This window comes from Arachis hypogaea, chromosome 9, assembly GCF_003086295.3.
Source record: "Arachis hypogaea cultivar Tifrunner chromosome 9, arahy.Tifrunner.gnm2.J5K5, whole genome shotgun sequence".
Lineage (NCBI taxonomy): Eukaryota > Viridiplantae > Streptophyta > Magnoliopsida > Fabales > Fabaceae > Arachis > Arachis hypogaea.
In genome coordinates, this window is record NC_092044.1 from 79,982,368 (window position 1) to 79,996,819 (window position 14,452).

At 33.8% G+C, this 14,452-nt stretch overlaps 1 protein-coding gene across 2 annotated transcripts; it reads right to left on the reverse strand.

Moving 5' to 3' along the window:
- Positions 1-5,461: 5,461 nt before the first annotated feature.
- On the reverse strand, positions 5,462-7,647 carry LOC112711085 (uncharacterized). Of its 2 annotated transcripts, XM_072203053.1 has the most exons (3): positions 7,146-7,646; positions 6,595-7,043; positions 5,462-6,079 (listed from the first exon to the last, which is right to left on the reverse strand). In XM_072203053.1, the coding sequence occupies exons 1-2, from the start codon at positions 7,459-7,461 to the stop codon at positions 6,595-6,597; spliced, it is 765 nt and encodes a 254-aa protein (XP_072059154.1). In that variant the 5' UTR covers positions 7,462-7,646; the 3' UTR covers positions 5,462-6,079. The 2 variants fall into 2 exon arrangements, with proteins under 2 accessions (XP_072059154.1, XP_025619418.1); XM_025763633.3 differs by lacking the exon at positions 5,462-6,079 and having other exon boundaries at positions 6,441-7,043; positions 7,146-7,647.
- Positions 7,648-14,452: the final 6,805 nt, after the last annotated feature.

Consider the following 14,452-nt stretch of genomic DNA (forward strand, 5'->3'; position numbering starts at 1 on the left):
GAGTCTATCGTCGGTGATAATCTATGTGCTGAACCCAGGGGCAAACTCAATGCGGACTAGTTTGAAGGGTTCCAAAAAGCAACAACGGTTAAGGTATGATTTTAGAATGAAAAATTATGAAAGGAATATATGATCAGTAGTAAGGGGTTAAGGCCAAATATAGTGTGCTGTCCACTGGCGGCAAGAATTGCTGAACGTTAACATAAGTATATTGTTATCTAAGTTATGTCTGTGTGGTTGTTATCGTACATTCAGTCCTTCGTGGGTTAACTGGGCTCAATAGTTGGTGGCATGGTAGGATACTAGTTAACTTTCCATTATGTATTACATGCTCAACAGATCATTAACTCCTCATGCTCGACAGTGTTTAGTTTCATATGAGCTAGATGATTATATATATGATTAGTAATTTATTCCCTTGCAGATGCATCGTGGGATTTGGCATTCGATAGGAGGATTCATTTAACAACTTGCCAATTTTACGCAGTATGTTGGTAGAGGGTGCAAGGACGTCTGGTTCGAGAATGACCCTTTTCCTAATATTTCTTTGTATATGGGCAACGCCAATTTAAATGGAGCCCTTATCTGTTGCTAACTGAATCCGCTTTTTTTTTTTTGTCGGTTGCTATTTCAGTCCTTGAAGTTATGCTTGTTTGTTATTTTTATTTTTTGTTGGATAGAAGAGTTGGTTTTTAATTTTTGTTTTTGGGTATTTTCATGGACAGACAATTCGTGCTTCTTTAGGTTCCCGTGGATTGGTGTTGTTTCTTTTCATACTACTATTTCTCAACATGTGTATGGAATTGATGGATCCGGTATGAAAGCCCATCACTGTAGTGCAAGCAATGTACGGGAAAGGTTGAATTTAATGGCTTTATAATTTTTTTTGTTCGGTCATGAATAAGATTTCCGTGGACAAGGTTTTCCATGGGAATGAAAGCATTATGAGAGTTACGTTTCAGGATAACCATGCCGTGAAATTATTAGTGGCCACATTAAACCGGAAACGATTAAGTCAAAAATATAAATTAATAAAATATTTTTTTAAAAAAATGTGTTCAAAGATTTAATAAATTTTTAATTGTCGGCATTTTTAATTTGTAAAAAGTTATTTCGCTAATTTTAATATTTTTAAATTAAAAAAAATGTAATTACGAATTAAAATTAATATGAAAATTTAATTAAAAAATTATTATAATTTAATTATAAATTTAATAAAATTATAAAAATTAAAAAAATAATCAAATAATTTAATAAATATTAAATTAATGTATATTTTTATTCATGTGCATTAATTTAATTTCAGTTTTTACTCAAACATAACTAATAATTTATCTCATTTTTTTTATAATGGGTCTAAATGCATCAACTCCAATAAAATTGAAAATATTGTGGATTGAGGTGATGTATGATTGTATGTCTCATTCACGTATTTATATTAGAACTTTATCTTTTAGTTTAATTTTTTTTAATTTTAAAAACAAAATTGCCTTCAATTCTCAGCAATTGACACGTAAGGTAAGTATATCATGCTTATTTTTGCTGTAAGCACCATAGAATTCTCCTTTCCGTCACAAGAGGAACCTTTACGTTGAACTGTACATTCCAATAATTCTAGGTTGTTTCAACCAAAACATTCTTAGAGCTATATCAAAATATATTCCTCATACTGTTTTTACAAAATAAGCATATTATGGTGCCTAATATCACATACTAGTTTCATATTAGGTTCCTAATACGCTGTCAAAATACTTAAAGTTCCATGGATGTAGATCATGAGACTTAGGAATAGAAATGCAACTAGTATAAGTAGGACATGTCAAATTGTGATGCTCTGGCTAGGAGAATCTACTGCCATAGCAATTTTCTTTCGACCCTTTTTTTCCTTCTTAGTGGACCGTTGCATCTGAATATCCCAGTGACAAACTGCTCTGCGACCTACGTCATGAGCAATAGGATTATAAGGTCCCATCACCAAGTCTAGTGCAAGCCTCATTCTTGTGTGATCGTTGACATCCTACGGAACAATTACAATTAAATAAGGATGTGGAATGGGTTGGGACTCAATTAAATTATGATTATGAAACTGAGTCCTTATATAAGATACCTCTAATTCAACGTTTCCCCACACCCAATTCAACATCATCCATTGGCAAACCCAAACCCCACAGTCATTCCTGCGCGTTATTAACAAGCATAAATTAATCAGCAATGGATGTACTGCCAAATTAGGGAATAGTTAATGCAGATGCATCCCTTAATGCAAATGCAGAGTAACGGGCAACATATATGGTGATGCTTACGATCCTTCAGGTTGCTGGCCTATTGGGGGCTCCGAAACATCAAAAGATGATGGGTGTGGTTTGAAATGTTCTTCGTTCTTCCAAAATCTCTTGTCCTCTAGCATGTTTTCCAGAAAGAAGGCCTGAGACCATGAATAAGTCATGTAAGTTATTAACCAAACAGCAGCATTTCCAAAAGTGATTAAGAGTAATATGCAAAGGCAACATATGGCTACGGTGAACTCTTGAGGTTCGGTTACTCTTACCACAAACTTCATCTGTGAGACCCTTGCATCCCGGCGGTCGCTGTCCTTGGCGGAGTCGAGATAAAGCAAGTTACAGTTGACAAGGTCTACCACCATTAAAAACCAATGGTTGTCTCTGTGCATGGGTACATATATCTATGGCCCAACATTCACATAAATTCACGATTAGAGTTGCTAGAAAAATAGACAACACAAAAAACTTTAATGCGATCAAGAACTCACCATCCACAAGTCATCTGCATATCCCATGAACCTATTGCGGATAAACTCGAAGGTGTCGATGTTGTGGTTTACCGGGCTAAGAGCAACTTGCTGCAAGAGAAGTAGCAACAAAATAAAAACCACGGTTAATACTAATGAGGGGAGGTTGAATTAATGAAAATATAGGTGAGGTCGTTAGACGTACACAAAAGGTCGTCGGAAGAAACCAGGACTCCTTCCTATTTTCATGCGTTAACATAGTGCAAGCAAGGTTTATAACCTGCATATTCATGAAATGCTTATATATCTAAATCGTTATCGGAGGTCCAGTTAGTTTGGTCCTCGACTTAGGGTTTTGACACAAGGGAATTCATACTTACATCGTCGACGATCATCTGACCCGGCCGGAGTGTCAGCAGTGCATCCCGGTCTCCACGGGAGTTCTCGTCATGTACAAGGACCTCTCTGCGTAACAGTGTGGAATGTTAACTAAAGAATAGCGCTAAGAGGACAATATTTCCACATTATTTACTAGGCCTAATCCCCATACGCACCTGTTGTCCAGGTCCGACGAGAATATGTATGCTGCAACGGCGAGTTCCTTCCCGACGAAGTGCATTCCTTCTGGTGGTCAAAAGGATAGGTTGAGGCACTAGTAAAAGAAAATACAGCTCGATCAAAAAAACAAAGCAGTGCTCCACAATAGGTGATTTGTGTTTTAACCATGCATATCGTCGAGGAGAGTCTTACCCGAGGCATGTCTTCAGCGCCGTGGTGACCATGGTGAGTGTGGTAGGTGAAAGGAGTCCCCGGCTCAGTTTGCTTCAACTCAGATCCAGCTGAGGATGTGGAATCCAGATTCTCAAACGTAAGCTTCCTCTGCAGAGTAAAGCAACAACGACAAAGCAATACATGAGGAGACTTAAAAAATTGCAGACGTATATTATGTACCCCATTGGTTAAAAAATATAATGTTACCTTCATTGACATGGCCTTCGTCTTTCCTGTTGCTGCTTCACTGGGTGCTTCCTCACGCTTAACGGTACAGCGTCGAGGCTTCCTTTCGGTTGAGGAAGCCAACTTCTCGTTCGAGCGCGTCCTTTGAGCATGGAACTTTCGGCCCTTGGAGGATTTCTTTTCCGGTGGATCTTTTACTTTTTTATTGACATTACCTGGATTTCTTTTACCAGTCCTGAAAGAGGCAGCGAGCGGTGCTTTGGAGTTTTCCTCCCCAACTTGGTCATACCCCCTCGTATTAACAAGGGATATCAATGACTGAATGGCCTTACCATGATCTGCCAGTAGGTCGGTAATGGTCCATAACTGGTCGTTGTGAGTCTTCAGAATAGTCTTCGTCACCTCCCTGTCCTCCAAAACATGCTGCGTTCAAACAATAGTTATATTTGAGGCGTGAAAAACCCAATGTTGAAGTCTAAACTATGAAAAAGAAAACCTCAAGGAATATGTTATATTTACCTCCTGAACCGTGTTCAAAACCGTCAACATCTTCTCCTCAAGTGATCTCCCCCCATCGTCCGCCCCTTTAGCCACCACGCTGATAAGTATGGAAAAAAATTAATGGCAATCCTGTAACAGGGGCACGAGGCCCTAACTTGAAACAGTTACATTAAATCGAAAGTCTCTACTTATACCTTGCTAGAGAGACGTCGACGTCCGTGGCGTCCCCCTCTTTGTTGAGCAGAGTACTCTTATCCTTCATGGAGTTGATTTGCTGCTCATCCAAAGTCAGGAACTTCATTTCCTGTGACTTCGTTACAATAACTTTACATACGATAACGAGGCACGGAATTTGCGTTTATATTTTGGTTAGTAACACCATGTTGGGTCATAGTGGAACCCATTGGGTATAGGGAGGCCCAATATGTAGAGAACCAACATCAATGCCCGGTTACGTCCCAACGTGCTTCTTTTATGCTCGGAATCCAAACGTAACTTAAATCCCTTAGGAAAATAACACAAATCAAATATCAAAGACTAGATGGGCTTTAAGCATGACGGCAATATTTTTTTTATCTCAAAAGTAGCAGCAAATTAGCTTATCGAGACCACAAAAATTGTGAGTAGACATTTGGGGAGATTGAAACCTGCTACACCTTCCTCCATGTCTAATCAATGGTTTCGTTCGATTTGACCGGCATGGTCTAAGGAGTTAGGGTAATGATGATAATAGGATGTGTTAGGATGAACTAGGGTGAATGTTAATTCTTAATCTGTTAGGGAAATAGTATTTATCAACATATAAAATTTGCCTAACAAATTTTGAATTTCCAAAACTTGTTTAAGTGTTAAAAATAAGTATCGAGATTAGCGAATTACGGGATAAGATCTAATAGAATCTGGTTCGAGGAGCCGTTTCAATCTCTGTTGCTTTTGTGCCAACCCGGAAGGAAGTGTGCACAGAAGGGATTGTTACCAAGTACAGAGTCAGACTAGCATCTTCTAATGGAGAGAACTCTCAGGTATAGGCACTTGAAAGGGATAGATCATTCCTAAAAGAAATCTGTATCGTATATACCACTACCCCCGGGGAAGGTAAAGAAACAATGTTTTATTATGATAATAATAAAAAATATTAAACACTTATAAATATCTTGATGGATTATAAAATACTGTATATCAAATACTTAAAAGGATATAAAACCTATATTAATTATACATAACATATTAATAGCATAATTTGGTATTATACCGTTTTAGTGATTAATTTCTTATTTATTTAAAAGTTGTTTACATGAATATAACAGAAACAGTATTCACTTTTTCAAATTTAAATTCAGTCAAAATGACTAAATACAAATTATGTAAGCAAAGAATCACTTATACGCGAAAAGCAATTTTTAAAAAGCGGTTACATTCAAAACGTAGTTGCCCATTTGGTGGTTCAAAACATGCGACAAATACTTATCGAAATATCTTTTCACCGACTATTTTCTACTATCCAGTTCTGTTGCAATGGAAAACTCAATTCCAATTCAAACCGAAATGACCAACATCGTCACAAACCTTCCGCGGAAGCTTCTTTTTGTTTTAATCAATGAGATTATTCATTAGAATCCACGATAACTCCGCCTAAAAGAAATACATCAACCAATTGAGTCGTTGGATGTGACCGTCAGTAGTGTAGGGTCTTTAGGATTGACCCACGTCTGATTTCTGAAAAGATGGCTATATGACCCTCATCCCCTTCAACACGCCTCCTCCCAGAGATGCACGTTATTTACGAAATCGGGGTTTCCATCACGTCTTCATAACTTATCCCTTAAACCCCAAAGATAACACTTCAATCTCAGGTGATGCCACCTAGTCTTCCTGAAACAGAATAAGGCCAGCAACGATGACTTGTTATTCATGTTACTTATCTTCGTCGAAACCCTATTAGTAATTAAGTTTAATTTTTTAATCTACAGAAACTTCGTACACTGTAACGGTTATCACTTAATAACTAGGAAAGCCTTGTGCCACTGAAATTTAAACTTTTAACATCAAACTTTGCTTCAACCGGGAACAAAATTAAACCCTAAAATGAATCGGAGACACAATCTTAAGCTATGACAATAAATACCATTAAATAAGAACCGAAAGGAAATAAACTAATGGAATAATGAACTTCGCCGACGTCATGTAAAGTAAGTTTAACGGAATAAATACAGCCTAAAGGAGAAAAACAACGTTCTCTGCAACAGAATCCATGTTGAAACTGAGGTACATATCATAACTTGGAATTTTTAGCTTCCTCATTCTTGTGAATACTAAAAGACAAAAGTAGTGAAAAGCACACAAAAGGGACATCACAAACCGGACACAACGAAAGCCATTCTTCCTACCTACATGAACATCTGATTGTAGAGGCTCAACCTTTGCTTCAGCTCAGCGTTCTCTTTCTCCAGCATCATTACATGCTCTGTGGCTGACAACCTTGCTATGCGGTGTGCCTCAGCAAGGTCCTCCTTGTATCGAAGAACAACTTGGAAATTGAAGTCAAAAATTTTCACCTCCGCCTCTTCAAGGAGTCGTTCCAAAGTGATGAAGGCGGCATCCTGCCTTGCCAGTCCCTCATCAGTCGACAACCGCCCCGAAACGAAAAAGTTTATCCCCTTCGCGGTGCTTTGCAAAGAAACCCCAAACCCATGATATTTCTTTCCTTCGCTGCGGAAGACATCACGCATGAAAAACACTGGCGGTCCAACTTCAAGTCGAGCACAAACCTGTAACAAAAGTTGCTCCATGTCTTCCATTATGACGAACGCCTTGGGGTCAAACTCTGGCACCATATCTAGGAACAGTTTTGCACAACACATGACATCCAGGTCAACACCGATGGTTACCATACACAAAATAAATAAATAAACAAACCATAAACACAAGCTACACGCACCTGGCTTCTGAGGCAGCAAGTCCGTCCCGGCGGCCACAGATCCGCTGCTCTCGTCTCCGGTAACGCTGCCAGAGTCTCCGACGGACATAGCTCCAAAGCTTAACACCAAATCTTCAGGCTCCGGGGCAGTATCTTCACCAACTGGGTCTTGTCTTGGCAAACTCAGCCACTCCTTCGGCTCGCGCCTTACCATGAAGCCTTTTAACTGACTCCCCTTGAAGCCATAGACTTGTTGATTGCATTCTTCCCAAGAGGTGTAAATGCCTAGCTTTCGTCCTCTCCTAACGACGTAGTAACGGAACCGACCAGAATCCATCTATGCAGCACCTTAAGTGGGTTTCTTTTCAGGCAGAACAAACGTGAAACGAAATGACTTATAAAGGAAGCTTACCGAAGTTTCCAGCATACTGAACCGTCAAAACCACCGGTCCAACCATTCATCATCATACTACCTGCATTCATTTTCCTTCAATGTATTTAATTTGTGGGCACTTAAACTTCTTCGATTATAGTGGGTTACAACATTTAATAACTCATGCTGTCCAGTCATTCGTGTCCACGTGTCTTAATCGATGTTACATGTAAAATATTAGCAATAATGTCGATGTCTTTTAGTAAAAACTATTACGTGCTAATACATAAATACAATAAACATATGGCTTTTATTATGTTACCTGTATACAATTTAAAATAAAAATATCTTTTTCGTGAATCATGTGAAAAAAAAAGTTTTTGATAAAAAATTCATTTAATAATAATGATATTTTAAATTTTAATTATTACAAATAGAAAAAAATTACATAAAATCAAAATATGAAGATAATTACTTAAATTATACTAGTTAAGTAGTTGATAATTAACTGAAAATTAAATTTTCTCATTGGTAATGAATAACTTTAATACTTACTTGCTTTCTAAATACCACTTGACGTAAAAAACCATATAATCTACACATCGATATACTCTGTTAGTAATTACTTCTACATTGGTATTTGTGACAGTAATTAAACAATTCATTTATGCCATATGGAGTCTCTTTCATTATTTCTTATTATTTCTTAACTACGTTGGTTCTATTAAAATGAACACAGTGACCATTTTTGTACAATAATATATGTAGATTCAGATTATTAAAAATAAGTTACTGTTTAACAATATAAACGTTAAAAACATCATATATAAAAATAATACCCAACCTATAACTCAAGATGTTACTGAATTCTCAAATTATTTAATATACAAAAACAATGTTAGATTATTTTCTAAGTCTTAAAACTTAAATTTATTTATTCATGTAAAGCAATTTAATTAATTATAACTTAATCTTAACACTAACAAAATTATTTAATGTTGATTTAGGTTAAATCTGTATATTAATTATTATTTAAATTTCGAAATATAAGTGTTGTGACTAGGGACGGACCTAGAAGGGGGCGAGTAGTGATCTCGACTCTCGTAAAATTTTTAGAAACTATATTTAGATATATCGCATGTGTTTAAAAAAATACAAAATATTATGTAATCTAGTAATTTTATACGTATTTTTTTATTATTAATTATATTTATGTCTTAATTATTTTATTTACTCATAATTTTCACTTAATTAATTTAATATTCATAAATCTTTAAAAAACTAATTATGATAATTATACGTTAGTTATTTTTTTAGAATAAAACAAATTATCTGAAATTTGGCCCCTTCATATTAAACTTTCTGGATCCGTCCCTGGATGTGACACCCGTGTATACAAATTTCAAAAATAAAACTTTTAACCCTGCAACATTGAGATAATTTATTTCATTCAACATCCTACAATACAAACTATACACGCCAAAATGTAATTTATAAAACCTACTATCCTAAAAGTATACACCCTAAAACGTAACCTCTAAATCTTACACCGTCACATTCTAGCCGTCTTCCTCGAACTCTCTGACCAGTAACCCATGGTCATCAACACTAATATCTAAATTCTGCAACCCAAATTTTTGACCATGAATCCTTAATCGAAAATTCTCACGATTCAGGGGGTTGTATCACACTCTCCATCAACTACAAAGTTATTACAAAGTAACTGTGGTCGAGTGAAGATACCTATGGAGTCCGCTGTCGGACTACTACTTAACTTTCTTCTAACCCTAGAGCCTTTTATCAGCTACATTCGGTCTATCAGTAAGTTCATATTACAAGAGACTCTAAACACTGTGCAACCAACCACACATTCACAATCGACCACTGTCCCGCCAATTTCCACCAACACAAACCATTATCAGCGTCGGATTCTTGACATAACCTCTTTGTGATTTTTCCAGGGTCTAACAACCGCAAGCAAACCACGATCTTTGGGTTTGGTCTATTATTTGATGAGAGTGTCAGTTCTTACAAGTGGATGTTAGAAAATCTGCTTGAGGTGATGTGCAAGAAGAAACCGTCTGTGGTTGTGTAAATGAAAGCAATTTGGGTCATGCCTTGGGCCTATGGTTGTTTTTTTGTTATGAACATTGATGACTGAAGTTGTTTGTGAACTTTTAATATTAAATTATGTATAATTTATGATGTGAAATTGTGAAATTTTTAATTTTATTAACGTAGAAATCATTGAATTTATATATTCAAAGTTATATACATATTTTTTAATTATTTTATTTAATATTTAATTAAACCGGTTGAACTCCGGTTAAACTCCAGGCGAACCAATAAATCATTGAACCAATAATTTTACCGATTTATTGACCGGTCCGGTTCTCGCAACCTTAACATAAACTATAAATTCCAAAATGTAACTTACAAAACCTATTAACTCTAAATCATAACTCCTAAATCGTACACCGTCAAAGTTTAACCATGTTTGTCCAACTCTATACCATAAACCCTTTCTCATCAACCCTAAACTCCAACCGTATCTCTAGTTGGTTTACTAATTTATAGCTTTTGAAAAGTAAGTAATTTGAGTGCATGCGAAGGTAGAATAATTTGATCTTAGTAATCAGGATAATGTAGCTATACAAATAACATTTTTGCGAAAAACATATTATCATGATGATTCCACTTATATCAGTTTCTACTGATAAAGTTCAGCTGTCATCCGTTTACAAAAATATTTAACTTAACTTTATTACGTAAATAAATTTTATTAACTATAATTTAACTTAACACTAACAAAAATATTTAATTTTGATATAGTATTAATTATGTATATTAATTATTATTTAAATAATGAATATACGTCATTAATATAAATTTTTTATTAAATAAAGATATACCTATTTATAATAATTAATTGTTATAATTATTAATAAGTTAAACATGAATCAATTATTCACTATCTTCGATAGATAATTAAATTATTTAATCATGTCCATCATTTAAAATAATAACATAAATTATTAATTAAGTATACACATAATTAGTGTTTATAATTATTAATAAATTACTTGAAACTTAATTATTTCACATAAGAATTTCCTTTTTTTTTTTTGGTTGCAACTCACATAAGAATTTCAATCCCATTATGTTTTCATACTAAGGCCCATTACTTTTGTTAGGGTGATGTAACCTCCATATATTTTGCGGAGCCCATGATTATATCCATGGCGTTTTTATCACTTCCCATAACCCACCAAAAATCCAACTTCCAAGGCCCAGCGGACCAATAACACAACTCCACCAAAAACCAAATATTACATTCAAAAAAAATTTACTTTTGTAAACTTAATTAATTAGCCTTTCTTAATGATTATCTACACATCTATCAAGTTGGGACAACTTCTGAAAAGCAACATCCCCAGTGCTGCAGTTGCCATCATTCTTGAGGGACACGCGTTTTCCTTCATCTTTTGACACATAAGCTTGAGCATGTGTTGAGGAATCTTTCTTCAGCATCACAGAATTTTCCTTCAGATAAATCTCAATCATGTATCCTTAATTACTACCGCAAATTATAAAAATAATAACTAAATTGTATATAATTAATTCTAGAGTAGCATGATTTACTTTTTTTTTTTACACCTAAACCACGATGGATAGCACGATTTATATGCAACTATCCCACACCCCCATACTATCAAAGCACAATTAAAAGAATATGCGTATGTTTATTTTAAAACAATTCTATTATTTTTAAATTAAAATGTTGTGTTTTTCTAACATGACAAAAATATATTTATTTTATATTCAAAAATTTTAAATGAATGTACTTGTATTACTTTTAAAATGATTTACAATAATACGAGCGTTTATTATCATTTTAAAAAATTTAAAATAATAATAAGATGTTTATTTAAAATATTAAAATTTAAATATTTTAAATACATCTACTTGTATTTATTAGGATTAAGTACTTTTTTTCGTTCCTAAAGTTTGAGGTGAAAATCGAATTCGTCCCCTACTTTTTTTTGTTATTAAAATCATCCCTAACGTTACAAAACGTTATATAATTGTCCTTTTCTACTTCAATTATACTTTTTTTTTACCAAATTACCCTTAACTATTAATAAAAATAATATTAAAAAAAGAAAAACCCCACCCTACCCAACCCCACTCCCAGCATCTCTTCTACGCTCTCTTCCCTCCCATCCTCAATCCCCTTCCTCCTACTCTCTGACTAACAATATTCCCACAGTAATATTCTTCTGTCTCCATAGTATCAAATCTGCAATTGTAATAAATAAAGCAATGGCATTGATTCAATAACATAGATTCAAGGTCAATGATGTCAATTCACTTTCTTTTCTTTTGGCTTTCTCCCTGGAATAGCAAATGATATCACCACACCCCATAGTCCCACTATCAAAGAGTACTCAATGAACATAAATAACACCAAATTGTGATATTGAATTAAGGTACTAATAAAGTATAATGAATCAAAGAAATGACAATGAAGTTAAGAAATTAAAAAAAAAATAGAAAAACCGATCATGAAGAGTTTTTTTCCTATTGAACAACCGATCAAATGAACCCATTTTGGGGATAAATCGAAGAGAAAGGAAAGAAATTGAACCCAGATAAGGGTGTGTGACACCAAAAAGAAAAGAGCTTTGGGATGATAAACTTCCCATGGTCCAGAATTTCACCGTCTTCAACCTACGAAATTAAAGCCACCGTCTTCATAATCCACGAACGGCAAGGGGTACGGGTTGTGCGGAGTAATGATTGGGCTCCCTTCGTGGTGGATGTGGTCGTCGTTGCCGGCGAGTTGATAGGCGGCGGTATGCTACGGATGCAAGCTCTTTGGCACCAGTTGGGAGGTGACGGCGCAGCTATGTAGGTGAGAGAGATAAGAGGAAATTAATGAGGGAGGGTTATTGGAAACTGATGATGGTGGGATGGGATTTAATTTTTGTTGGGAACTGATGATGATGGTAGGATGGGGGTTTGGGGTGGGGGAGTGAGGGAGTTCAAAGAGGCTAAGAGTGTAGGAGGAAGGGGATTGGGGGAGGGAGGGAAGAGAGCGAAGAAGAGATGCTGGAGTGGGGTGGGTAGGGTGGGGTTTTTATTTTTTTTAATATTATTTTTATTAATAATTAAGGATAATTTGGTCAAAAAAATATAATTGAAGTAGAAAATAATAATTTTATAACGTTTTGAATGTTGGGGATGATTTTAATAATAAAAAAGGGTTAGGGACAATTTTGATTTTCAACTCAGACTTTAAGGACAAAAAAAATATTTAATTCTATTCATTAATACAAATATATTTATTCAAATTAAATAATTAAAATAATAAGAGTATATATTTTTAAAAAATTTTAATTTAAAAAAATACAATTGTATTTGTTTTGTTGTTAATAATTAACTATTTTAAGCCATTATTTTTTTAAATCGAATAAATAATATTAATTATATAAATACAATAATAAGACTGTATATAAATTTATAAAAATAAATTAAATTATTAATTTAAATTATATCTAATTAAATTTTAAATAACACAATAAAAAGATAAAATCCTAAAAAATAATGTGATTTTACTTTGTTTTGAAAATTAAAATTTTTTTAATATTTTATGATTGAATAAAAACCTTTTATTAAGTTCCCGAAAAGAGAGGGAAAATTTACCTGTTTTGAAATTCACCACTACAAAAATTACATCCGATTTTAGCGGCAACCAAAGCTACTTTTGAACTTTTCTTTAGCTCAGAGCAGAGTAGTTGAAGGTCAAGTAGAAGAATGAGTCTAGCGACCAGAAAGCATAGATAGCAAAGACGGAGATGTTACTTTAACAGTAAGAGGAGTGTGATACCAACCCCTTTCGTACACTGATTATAGGACAACACATGCTTTTCCACTTTGGTTGCTCCTGTCCATGCATTTTTATTCCCACCTGGAAGTGGGACTGAAAGTGCTCCTTCTTTCTATTTAATCGAGTTGGTTTGATATATTAGATAATTTTGTTTATTTTTAATTATAATTTAGGTTTAAGAAAATTTTAGAATAAACATTTAATTACAATTTCTTAATTTAAATGGATTAGTTTATTTTTATAATAAAATATATATCCCAAGTACTTAATTTAATATGATGGTTATATATAGATCATAAGTGTTTTCTCTCCTCTATCACGAAAATGTTACCCATCATATTTAACCTAATCTAATATGCCACTTTTATTTAAAATAAAAAACTATTTTGTACTTTTAAAAATTACAACTCTAATGAAATATGTTTTAAAGAACTCAAATAGTAAAATAAATTCTTAAAGAGATATTTTTATTGACAAAATAAACTAAACGTATATAATAAATTGAGATTTAAGATTTCTCACATTAATCGTGTCAGATTAGTATGAGGTAGGTTGTTGCAGGTTAATCATACTAAAGAGTGTGGGATAGTTAGTTGCACATAAAATGTCCTACCTTCTAATGGTTTAGTTGAAAAAAAAAATCATGCTATCTTATGATGAATTATATACCATCTAAGATGTTTCCTGAGACGATTCATGAGTTAATAAATTTAGGAAATTCGTGTTTTTGAATTTCACTCAGGAGAATCAAGTAAAATTATCACTTTTATTTTATTTAATTAAAAGAAAAGTCACATTTAACCTAGAGAGTACAATAAAAAATTATGAATTTAATAATGTATCTAGAGGTCATTTGTAATGTAAAATATATAGTACTTAAAAAATTACACGATGTCGTTTCATAAAATGTAAATCTTAATGCTTATAGGCTTTGTAAAACAAATATTCTTAATTGAGGTAGTGGTTTTATATATATGTTTAAATTAGTCAAATTAATGGCTCGTAAAATATAATATAATAAACCAAACCCATCAACAATATACAACATATTTTAAAACATATTTA